Genomic DNA, 12,571 nt, shown 5'->3' with positions numbered 1-12,571 from the left:
AACTAGCTCTCTCTAGCCACTCTGCCATATTCCATGTTGGTAGCTTGTATATACATTTGTATAAACATTTCTGGTTTAAGCTTCAGTTATTTGTGCCCAACATAGTGATAACATGAAAAGGGTAAAGTGTGCTTTGCTGGCAACTGTGTAACAGCAAACAGCTAGTGTAACAACTACTGTAATGAACCTTTAATGAGTTATGAAAGTGCTTGTATAAGCAGAGTCAAAGAACTGGACTGGACATTTGTGCAAAAAAGAAGATAAAAATTTCACCAGGTTATAGCCAAATAATACCTTCGGTTATAATCCTGTAGGTCTAAAATACTTTCAGAATAAAGTATTTGAAAAATCAATATAACACACATCCCAGCTACTATCACTAAATAAAGACATCTAAATGTTGTTAATTGAATTTATTACTTTTTTCCAACTGAGGCTAGAGTTTAAAGACATTTTGTGCTTCAAAGACAGAAGAGTTTGTTAAATAGTTCTGTTATGTCATCTTATCTGTATTACTTCTTTAACTTCTTTTGCGCTGCTTTCTTTTTGACCATCTGTAATCTTTTCATAGCATTAAGCTGTGATTCTTGAGAAGTAGGACCTTTCAGAGACGGTGACTGATTACCAGATTCTGCACTTGATTTGCTGCTGCTACTCCCACCACTGCCTCCTGCTCCACCACTTCCATTTCCACCTGCAGCTTGGCTGCTACCTGGGGCTGAACTGCTTGGACTAGGAAGCCCGACTTTGCTTACATTGTCACTGCTTATTGAACGACAAAGACCAGTTTTCCCCAGTGTGAGAGGTGGCAGGGGCTTCACCTGGACAGGGCTTGTGCTGCTATTAGGAGATGCTATTTTTGACCCTAGCCCTGCCTTAGCAGTTGCCAGCCCTGACAAACCTACAGGCTTCTGATTACTTGAGACTGCAGCAGGCTTGCCACTGGTGCTCTGGGTTGTAGATCCCAGCTTGGCTGTTGATGGACCTGCAGAGGAAGTTTTTGCTGCAAAAGCTGCCCATCCTGTAAGGCCACTTGTTGAGGAAGAAGAGACATTGGCACCGCTTGAGTTACCAGATATAGTAGCTGAAGTCTAAAATAAAACAGAGACAAGCCTTACATTAGTCACAACTAGTCCTTGCTTAGACATAAAGCAGCATGAATAATGGGCTGGCCATGTGTTTCACATTCTTACCTTAGTAAAAATTATTATTTTATCTCAAGTTACCCTGATTTAAAAAAAATATCCTGGTGTATCTTTTAATTCACAGGTAAGGCAATAACAATTTTTCTTCTTTCCTAAGAACTAAATAAATGTAAGAAGGTATAATCTCATGTTCACATTCAGCTTACTAGATGAATTCTAAGAACAGATCCTTTTCACTGAAATCACAACCATCTGTGACAATTTTTTAAAAAAGGAATGGTTTCCATAGCCCATATTTTATGTACTATGACATGTTAACAATGTATTCCTTAGCCATTGATGCTTGTTCAATAGACAGTAAGGAACAATTTACACTGTTTTGGGTTTCATGTTGGGAGAAAAAAATATAAATTAAACAAAATAAAAATAAATAATACATTGTATTAAAGTACTGACATTTTAATATGGCAGCATATGGCATTGTTGTGTACCTTCAAGTTGTTTCTGACATATGGCAATCCTAAGGTGTCTAGATCAAAGGAAGCAATAGTGCCACTCTATTCTGCTTTGGTCAGATCCCACCTGGAATATTTTGTCCAGTTCTGGGCACCACAATTCAAAAAGGATGTTGAGAAACTGAAGCATGTCCAAAGAAGGGCGACTAAAATGATGAAGGGTCTGGAAACCATGCCCTATGAGGAATGACTTAGGGAGCTGTGGATGTTTAGCCTGGAGAAGAGAAGGTTAAGGGGTGATATGATAGCCCTGTTGAAGGCATGTCATATTGAGGAGGAAGCACGCTTGCTTTCTGCTGTTCCAGAAAACAGGGCTTGGAACAATGGATGCAAGCTACAGGAAAAGAGATTCCACCTCAACATTAGGAGGAACTTCCAGACAGTAAGGACTGTTCGACAGTGGAACACACTCCTTTGGACATTAGGAGTCTCCTTCCTTAGAGGTCTTTAAGCAGAGGCTGGATGGCCATCTGTCAATGTGGATGCTTTGATTTAATTTCCTGCAAGGTAGGGGGTTGGACTGGATGGCCCTTGTAGTCTCTTCCAACTCTTCCAACTTCTCATGGTATTTACTTGTCAAGATTGATTCAAAGCGAGTTTGTCATTGTGTTATCCTGAGGCTGAGAGAGTGTGAATTGCATAAAGCCACCTGGTGGATTTCCATGGCCAAGTGGTGATCAGAATTTTGGTTTCCCCGAGTCCTAGTCATATCCTTATAGCACTCTGGCTCTAAATGTTGTTAACTCTTTGATCAGGTTTTAATTCCTGTTTGTTGTGTGCTTTCAAGTCATTTCCAATTTATGCCAACACTAAGGCAAATCTAGCATGAGGTTTTCTTGGCAGTATTTGTTCAGAAGGGGCTTGCTTTTGTCTTCCTCTAAGGATGAGCGAGTGTGACTTGTCCAAGGTCAACCAGTGAATTTCCATGGCTGAGAAAGGATTTGAACTCTGGTCTCCAGAACTGTAGTTCAATGTTCAAACCATTACACTAATCTGGTGTAATTCCTGTACATTGCTTTAATTCATGTTATGAGTGGCCTTGAATCCTGCTTGGGTGAAAGGCAGGATATAAAAAGAAAAGAAAACGAAATAATAATCTTATGAATTATTTTATTAGCTAACCTAGTTTTAAGCAGAAAACAAAGAAGAAACTAATTATTTATGTTCTTTAAAACAACTTTTAATTGTTATTCCTATACCAATCCAAGACAGAGTTGGTTAAAAATCTCAATATAAGTACTTACCAGATATTTCATTGTTTTGAGTCAATGGAAGGAACATTCAAAACCTTATAGACATGAAATTATTATTACACTTTATCTGTTGCTAGAAAGAATGCAGATTATTTATGACAAATTACTAGAAAACCAGCCAACAGTTCAAACCATTTTAGTGCATTTTGAACAATATTTTTCTACAATAAAATGTTTTACCGAGGACTAGTACGTAACCAAGATATGCAAGACAGAAAACTAAGTATGGAATAAAAGTGTATTAATTTTGGATTTTACTTTTGCAGTAAAATACAACAACAATGACAAAAAAATTTCCACAGAACATTTTATGTACAGCACCTTGACCTCTGTCCTCTTAAATGCTAGGAAGGCTGGTGTAGTCTCCAACTTTTGCTTAATTTCTGGTTTCTTTATGAGTGGATCTTTCACAACTGGAGCTACCGAAACTACAGCAGGGGCTGGTTTCTGGGAAGGCTTCTGTGTTTTCTGAGCCTGTGTGAATTACATACATACTCCCATATTAACATTTAAAAAGAAATTAAATCAAAACTAAAAATCTTAGCAATATCAAAGCTAAGGCTATCTGCTGAACCTGTAAGTAAGATCCAAAGCACACGGCAGAAATAATCCATTTTGAGACTTTAACTGCCTTGGGTCAGTGCTAGGGATTCCTGGGAATTGTAGTCTAATGTGGCACCAGAGCTGTCAGACAGAAAAAGCTAAATGTTTATGAAAGCTACTGTTCCCATAATTCCCTAGCATTGAGCCAGGGCAGTTAAAGTGGTCTCAAACTGGATTATTTCTGCAGTGTTTTGGACCCAAGTAGCACATAGAAATTAGATTCAGAAAGAGTCAATATGACAGAAGTCAAAATAAGGATATGTGTGAAATTTGAATCTGCATGGCAATTATTGCATTGGGAGTTTAAGTCTGATGAAAACAGACTGCTAAAGAAAGGGAAAGAACAAGTGAGATAGGTAGAAATTTTTAGTCAATGGATACTTGAAACAGGAATTTTCGAAAAAGTGAATTCTGTTAAATATTTATTGTCATATTGACAGAAAAAGTAATCATGTAGCAAGAATTGATTCCTAATGTGGAAAACAAATACAACAAATGAGAATAAACTATTAGTTTATAAAGTAAGCATTTAAAATAGTGGATGTTACAAAAATATTACATTGATGGCAGTACAATCTATGGGAAAACATTAGTTTTTTTGTATTTCTGTCAAAAGAGATGTTTTACCACACATTATCATCTAAGTTAAGTTGTACAATTTTAAATGGGAAATGCAACAATAAAACTATGCTTTGAATTATTCTTTCATCATATTTTTAAGGCCTTGCATAGGTTTCTACTAACCAAATTTTGGTATTACAAGAACTGCAAATCCTTCCATTGGGAAATCAACAAACAGATCAAATAAAAATAAAGACATGTGCCCAAGACAAAAGAGATGCAAGAGAAATCTCATCTTTTATGTGAGTTAAAGATGCTCACTCTGGCTCAATATGTCACTCCCTTATTGAGAAAACAATTGGTTCATGACTTTTGTCCACAGAGGAGGGGATTTAACTGATCATATATTTATTAAATCAGTGATATTAATCTAGATTGATATTTATTAAACTAGATATGGTGGCCCTAAGGTGGATCTATCAAAAGGTTTTCTGTGGCTGAGCGTGTGTGACTTGCTCATCACCTAGTGGATTTCCATGGTTGAGCAGGGAATCGAACCCTGATCTCCAGAGTCATAGTTCAGTGCTCAAACCACTACACCACATTGTATCTCAATTCTTTTCTTAGTTAGATCTAATTATATTTCTCTTAATCCAGGAATGATTGCAGAAAACTTACCATTTTTTTTCATTTGCCTGGTACATCGAGCACAATACCACACCAGGCGAGGATCATTCATCTCCTTGTCTGTTACTTGAGGCTTGTGGCAATCTTGGTGGTACAGATTATGACATTCTTGACACTCAACTAATGGATTCCCCGAAGTAACAGTCATTTGTCTGTGAAGCAAATTGTTTTTATCCCAAATCAGTATAACTTCTTGAAATAGCTTAGACCATAGCCAGTTTGTCTATACATGTTTAGACCATTGGAAGTTTAGACAACAGGCAAAGTTTAGACCATTACAAGTTTGTCTTTACAGAGCCTATCCATGTGACGGCCTGGAGCAAAACCTTCAAAGCTAACACAATTATAAGAAATTTACAAGAATGTCTGAAATCTACAGAAAAATGTTGTGATGTAATGTGAGCATGTTTCCAAGAAATAAATCTAAGGGATAACAATCCACTAATGTTTAGAAGGGGCAACAAATGATCAGCTGCTAGTTGTCAACACTGTTGCAGAAACAACATTTTATACAACTCACCGGCAAACAACACAAGCCAGACCCATCTCCATGGCAAAATCATCAGCACTGGTTTCTTCAAAACTAGACAGGTCTGCCATGGCCAAATCTTTACTCGTCTGCACCGTGATTGGAGAAGAACGAGTATCTGGCTTTTCTAGTCTTGGTTTCTTTGGAATGTCAACTCCTTCACTTATTTCCAGTTTTATCTATTAAATGATATGAACAGATTGATGGTGAAGATGTTGAAGCTTTGAGAATGTAAATAGGAAAGAAGTTTAGAAATGAAAGACAACAAATACTACCATGCAAACTAAAATGTTATTAATGAATGTTATTATACAGTGGTACCCCGGGATACGAAATACCCACGTTACGAAATTTCCGGGATACGAAAAAATCCCATAGGAAATAACTGTTCCGGGTTACGAAGGTTATTTCGGGTTACGAAGAAAATTTTGGTGCTTTTCGGCGCTATTTCACACGAAATCGCGGCTTTTCCCCATTAGCGCCTATGGGTTTTCGGCTTGCGAAGGCTTTTCGGGTTACGAAAGCGGCGGCGGAACGAATTAATTTCGTAACCCGAGGTACCACTGTACTCAATAATCTCAATATATCTAATTAAGCAGAATGTAAAGGTTATGAATATTATAGTTCAGAAATAATGGGAAATCAATTTATTATCATTCTGATGAGAACAAAAATGCATCGATAAATTAAAATCTCAACAATTTGGTTTTTTGTTTACTGCATCTGAAAGATGCAATGCAATGGTTTTCTTCTAGCAAATTCCAATTTGTTTAATGTTTAATATTAACCTGATCTGTGCCCATTATGGAGCTTAAGTTCCAAAGACTACATGTATTATTCATGTTTTGCAACTGTAACTTGTAAAATAATTTTCAGTACTAAATGTATCAACAAGTTTTCAGATGTGTTAAGCAATACTGTACCACACTTAGTTAATAATAACAAAATATGTTTCCTGACATATTCAAAGTATTTTGTTTTTATAAGAACTATGCATACTTTTCTGTTACACTTGTATGTAAAGCAGAACAGTATTAATAGCCACACTACAAAGGTTGAGAGGTAATGGTTTGTTTAAGGTTGAAAGGAGAGTCAGCAACTTACATGAGTCTCGGAGCAAAAATGTGCCCAGTAAAACACTGGTAATCCACAACCATGTCCCTCTCACACGCTCCTTCACCCCACTCACCCCATGCCCCGTCTTGGACTTTTTGGTTTGTGTATGTTGTACTTATAGCTGTTGGAGATGTTACACTTTCCCTTTTTTTGCATTGCCATCCTCACCGCTTAAAGATGCAGCTCTGTTCTTTTTAAATGCGCACCTGCACTGGTGTATTTATAAGCAACTTTAGGGTTAGGATTAGGATGGAATGCCCCTTTGGTCTCACATCGGGGCGTTTATATGTAGGGTTGACCGTACGCACCTTCTGGGTTAGAGCAGATTATTTCTGCTTCTTTTCAGTCCAGTTCTTCCTCTGTTAGAGCAGCCATGGTGCGGTTTCTGGCTGCTTTGGAGGCGTGTGCCATCTAAATGCCACACACCCCAAGCAGCCTGAAACCGCTTCTTTTGGCACATCTGTTTGACTCCTTTGTTTGCTAGCAGAAAAAAAGGAATGTCAACCAAACTTCTTAGAGGTTCCATAGCAGCCGTTGAAAAGGCTCTCAGATATGCTTATCATAGTGGTGGAACCTAGAGAAAGCCTCCTCCCAAAGACCTTAAAACCTGGGTGGGATACACAGGGAGAAACAGGCCCGAAATGCATAGGCCAAAAACAGCAGCTTCCAGGCACATTGAGGGCATTGCGTTTAAACACACGCCCAAAGCAGCTGGAAGCTGCTCTGGTGCTGCAATCTGGTCCTTTGGACCGGATCATAAAGGAGCTGGAATAATCCTGCTCCTGGTGGCGGCTGGATTGGGATGTGGCAGCGGCCCACTTTGGAAGCTCCTGGTGCACTGCCTGCTTTTCCTCAGAGTTATTCAGACAGTCTGGACCCAAATCATGCAGGGCTTTCACCACATTTTGGCAAGAGGAGAGGATTGGGAGAGGTGAAAATTCTGTTGCCTTTGGTCCACATTTCTCATTGCAATCTAAGGTCACCCATGTGACTTCACTGACTGAACTAAGATTTGAACAAGGGCTTCCAGGCCTATCACTCTTCCATTCCAACAAGAGAAGGATTCAATTAGAGCTTTGCATTAAGTAGAAGCCATGCAACCAAGTAGTTTTTAAAAAAATGGTGAGTAAAATGAAATTGAAAAGGGAGATGAAATAAACAAAGACTAAGCAGAATTAACATGCTTCCTTATAAGCACACAGCACTGAGAAGGATCTAAGTAACATGTACAGGAAAAGGGAACCCTTTGAACTATATGGCCTGTGCAGAGAAGAAAGTGTGCAGCTCATAGTTTTGAAAGCAAACAGCAATTAACTAAGTAACATATGGTAAAAACATAGCTAGCAAAGCAAAATGCATTGGTAGTTATGGATTAACGCCACTCAAGAAAGAAACAATACCTTTCAAATCCCTCTAATAATGATTTCAGTCTAACAATGAAACTTACTTTATCAGCAGATCGCTTTTCCACTTCCTTTTTCACCTTTTCGGCCACAGTGGGTTTGCCATTATTGCCACCTGTAGGGAGGCTTGAAGAAGCCTTAATGTCTTGTTTAACAGAAATTGGTTTTGCAATAGATACTTTAGGTTGATCTACTTCCTGAGTAAAGTAGAACAAAAATGTTACATTAAATGTAATGCTGGAGACTGATGCTATTTCTGAGAACATAAAATTAAATAAACAACACATAACTTAAAATGTAATCCTCTCATATGACTAAACAAAGGAAGGAGAGGCAAGATCCACTGTGAGAACAATATAGGTCGGTGTGTCTCAAGTTATCTGAAATGGGGGACTGGCAATAATTTCCCCCGCCATTGTCAGGGACCAATGCCACATTTGAGACCACTGGTATAATTGTTTCTTTCTTTCCTGGAAACTCAGCAGGGACTGGCACCAGTCCATGGGCTACTAATCTGAGTAGTACTGGTGTAGGCCACTTGCCACCCATTCCTAAATATGCTTCTTATAGAAGACAGTGAAAGTGGTATCTGCATATCTACTGAAATTACTGGCAATCCTGCTACAGTCCAGATGCTGCAAATGAGAGAAACATTGTGCACTCCTGGATGAGACACTAATAACAGGATTAACTTCCTATCACTTTGTTTAAGGATCTATATTTCTTTTTTCAGAGTATTTATAAGCTATATTTTTAGGACAAAGTTCTCACAAGTTAACACAAAGAAAATGAGGATGTGAGATGCATTATACACATTAGGGAAGTCTACAATTAGTGTACAATTAGCCTTCAAATCTGGGAGCAATGTTTTATTCCATTTTGGAAAAATGGATTTAAAACAACTAAACGATCATAAAAAATTAAAACCAGATTAAAGCACATATTAAAATAAACACACACAGGCACATTGATTAGGAATATCCAGTGCATTGTGTAAGATGAGTCATATATCATTGTTCATCGAATTCCTGTAAGAACACAAAAGTCTTTACTTGTCTGTGAAAAGATAGTGGGGAGGGTGCCAGTCTAACTTATCGTGAAAGGGAGCGCCAGATCCTGGGGGTAGCCACTGAAAAGACCCTGTTCCATGTTGCCAGCAGATGTACCTGTGAGGATGGTGGGACAGAGAGAAGGGCCTTCCAAACAGATCTCAGAGCACAGGCAGGTTTGTAAGGGAGAATAAGGTCTTTCAAATAACCTAGACCTGAGACATGAGGGTCTTAAAGGTCAAAACCAGCACTCTGAATTGTGCCCAGAAACAGACCAACAGCCAGTGAAGCTGTTGTAACAAGGGAGCTGTGGTAATTCATGTGAAACCACTGGGAGAGGTTCTCCAGAGTTTTGTGATACGGTGCTACCAGTATGCTGATAACATGAAACTCTATCTCTCCATACGATTCCAAGGAAACTGTCTTGGTGCTAAACCAGTGTCTGCTGTTGTGGACTGGATGAGAGGCAAACAAACTGAATCTTAATCCATAGGTTGAAAATTGCTTGGACAGGTAACCATACAGTTTTGAATAGCTTTGTATGGAAAACAGTCTTTTTGTGAGGAAGAATTGTTTTATTTTGCATTGAAACAATAATTTTGTAGTTCCTTTGTAAATGCACCCTTCAGTAATGGAAAATGTTGAAAGATATCAGAGATGTTTGTCTCCAAATCAAAAATGGGAAGTTTGTGTGTGTGTCCCTCGTCACATCTTGTTTGAAATCTCAGCTCCTATCAGCCCCACTGATGGCCAATGATGATGGAAGCTGTAGTCCAACTTCAAGAAGGTTACAGGTCTCTAACCTTGTTCTAAATTAAGATGTGAGAAGCCTAAATATTCTAAAGGCATGAGATCCTGTCTGATCTTAGAAGCTAAGAAGGATCAGCCCCAGTTAGCACTTGCATGGGAGACCACCAATGAAACAAGGCACTGTAGGGTATATTTCAGAGGAAAGAACTGGCAAAATATCTGAGTGTTCCTTGTCTAAGAAAACCCTATGAAATCTATGGGGCTGCCATAAGTTACCGTAACAGGCAGCGTAAAGGCAGGCGCACATGCACACCAGCAGCAATATTAAACTTGACTTCCAGAATGCCAGATTTCTGGTGGCTGGAAAGTCATTCAACAACACCTTTCCTGTATTTTATTTTAAAGGGATATGGCACATAGTACCACTACTTTTTTCTCAGTTGCCTTCTTGGGACACACACTGCTCACAGACTAGTGCTTGCCAACCTCTATTTTACAGACTCCAATTATTCAGAATAGAATTCTAAGGCTTCAGCTGTAAGCATGAGAAAGTTACTCCACTGAAGTTACTTAAGTAACTTAATTCTAAGCAAACATGCTCTGAATGAGGCTGTAAATGTAGAGAGAGAAATGTAAACAAATGCTTACTGTTCTAAAATTTGTTTCTAAAAAAAATTATGACAAACAAACCTCAGTTTTAGGGTGTGTGTGTGTGTGTATACAGAGAGAGAGAGAGAGAGAGAGAGAGAGAGTACAAAATATCTTACAGATTTTATTTATTAAAGGAAGTACCTTCTGTGATGGGCGATAGCTTGAATCTATCCCTCTAGACAAAGATTCATCAAGCAGTGCTTTGAGTTTTTCAGCAGAGTCTTTGCTTTTGGAATGCAGAAAACCCAAAGCTTTCAAGAAGATGGGGTCAAGTTCCAAGTTCATAGAAGCAGCCATAGTAGCATCTTTAAATGAAAAAAAAAAGATATAATGAAAAGGCAGATTCCCCCCACAATTGGCTACTGTAGATATGTACTGTACACAAAGAGATGCACTCTGTCAATACTTGGGAGGCGACCAGTTGTCTATGACTGAATTACAATCATAAAATCATAGAATCACAGGTTGCAAGGCTCCTGTATCCCATTCTGGCACAATCCCACAAAAACACATATCTGATTCAAGTAAGAGCAGAGACTGAGGCTGTATCCGCACTGCAGATATAATCCAGGTTGACACCACTTTAACTGTCATGGCTCAATGCTACGGAATGCTGGAAACTAGTTTTGTGAGACGTTCAGATTTCCCTGTCAGAGAGCTTTGGTGCCACAACACACTAGAACAACCAGAATTAAACAGCATGGAGCCATGACAGTTAAAGTGGTGTCAACATGGAATATTTCTTCAATGCAGATGCAGCCTAAAAAGCTAAAAAGGGTCAATCCTGGTGAGTACTTGGATGGGAGACTGCCAGCTGCTATATTTCAGAGACAGAAACTGGCAAAACCACCTCTGAGGCTGCATCCACACTGCAGAAATAAACCAGGTTGATCCCACTTTAATAGCCACAGTTCAATGCTATGATATTCTAGTAATTGTAGTTTTGTGAGACATTTAGCCTTTTCTGTCAAAGAGCTCTGGTTCCCAGAATTCCACAGCATTGAGCCATGGCAGTTAAAGTGGGGTCAGCCTGGTTTATTTCTGCAGTTGTTTACTTTTACTCAGTTCCCAGCTTGGCCATGAAACCCCACTGAGGCTGCATCCACACCGGAGAAATAACTTGGTTTGGCACCACTTTAACTGCCTTGGCTCAAGACTATGGAATTTTGGGAGTTGAGGTTTGTTGTGGGGCCCAGAGTGTCTGGGCCACAACAAACTCCAACTCCCAGAATTCCATAGCCTTGAGCCAAGGCAGCTAAAGTGGTGCCAAACCAGGTTATTTCTCCAGTTTGGATGCAGCCTTAGGCTGCATCTACACTGCATTAATAATCCGTTTCGACACTGTTTTAACAGCCCTGGTTCAATGGCTGCATCCCCACTACAAAAACAATCTGGTTTGACTCCACACCACTTTAACTGCCATTGCTCAATGGTATGGAATTCTGGGAAGTGTTGTTTGTTCCGGCACCAGAGCGGAGCAAACTGCCCTTCCCAGAATTCCACAGCATTGAGCCATGGCAGCTAATTGAGCAGAATCAAACCGGATTATTTATGCAGTGTGGATTAAGCCAATGCTATGGAATTCTGGATGACGCTGTGGCACCAGAGCTCTCTGACAGAGAAGGCTAAATGTCTCACAAAACTACAGTTCCCAGGATTCCATATCACTGAGCTATGGCAGTTAAAGTGGAGTCAATCTGATATGGCAGTCTGGAGTTGCAACAAACTATAATTCCCTGAATTCCACAGCTAAAAGTCCAAAACAGACTGCAGAAATAATCCAGTTTGAGACTGCTTTAATTGCCCTGGCTCAATGCTATGGCATTCTGGGAACTGTAGTTTTGTAAAAACATTTAGCCTTCCCAGTCAGAGAGAGCTCTGGTGCCACAAGAAACTACAATTCCCAGGAATAACTAGCATTGAGCCAGGGCAGTCAAAGCGGCCTCAAAGCGGATTATTTCTGCAGTGTGGACACTAAAGCTGTGCCAAATTATTCCAAGACTGGCTGACCCTGGGCTACAAGTCACATATTATCAGCCTCGTGGGGGGGGGGGGCATGGCAAACCCTTTGAGAACAATTTGGGGGCGAGAAAAGCCCATGACAGGTGGATCACCTCGCTGCAGTCTTATATAAATACATTTATATGAATAGATATCAATGTCTAATTAACAATTTGTAAGCCGTTCTGATATCCTTTTGGCTTTAGAGAGGGGAATAAATAATAATAATAATAAATTATTATTATTATTATTTAGTGTTGCTATTCCATTTTAACTGCCTCCCGTTGCATTCTGGGACTTGTAGTTCA

The 12,571-nt window shown here is 39.3% G+C and overlaps 1 protein-coding gene across 1 annotated transcript; it reads right to left on the bottom strand.

Moving 5' to 3' along the window:
• Window positions 1-398: 398 nt before the first annotated feature.
• INTS12 (integrator complex subunit 12) lies at window positions 399-10,583 on the bottom strand. Its single transcript, XM_042469360.1, has 6 exons — window positions 10,404-10,583; window positions 7,857-8,009; window positions 5,285-5,472; window positions 4,759-4,916; window positions 3,235-3,389; window positions 399-1,091 (listed from the first exon to the last, which is right to left on the bottom strand). Exons 1-6 carry the CDS (start codon window positions 10,557-10,559, stop codon window positions 513-515), a joined length of 1,389 nt encoding a protein of 462 aa, XP_042325294.1. The 5' UTR covers window positions 10,560-10,583; the 3' UTR covers window positions 399-512.
• Window positions 10,584-12,571: the final 1,988 nt, after the last annotated feature.

Source organism: Sceloporus undulatus, chromosome 5 (genome assembly GCF_019175285.1).
Source record: "Sceloporus undulatus isolate JIND9_A2432 ecotype Alabama chromosome 5, SceUnd_v1.1, whole genome shotgun sequence".
Taxonomy (NCBI): Eukaryota; Metazoa; Chordata; class Lepidosauria; order Squamata; family Phrynosomatidae; genus Sceloporus; species Sceloporus undulatus.
The sequence above is the reverse complement of the archived record's forward strand: the minus strand, read 5'-3'. Positions and strand labels throughout refer to the sequence as shown.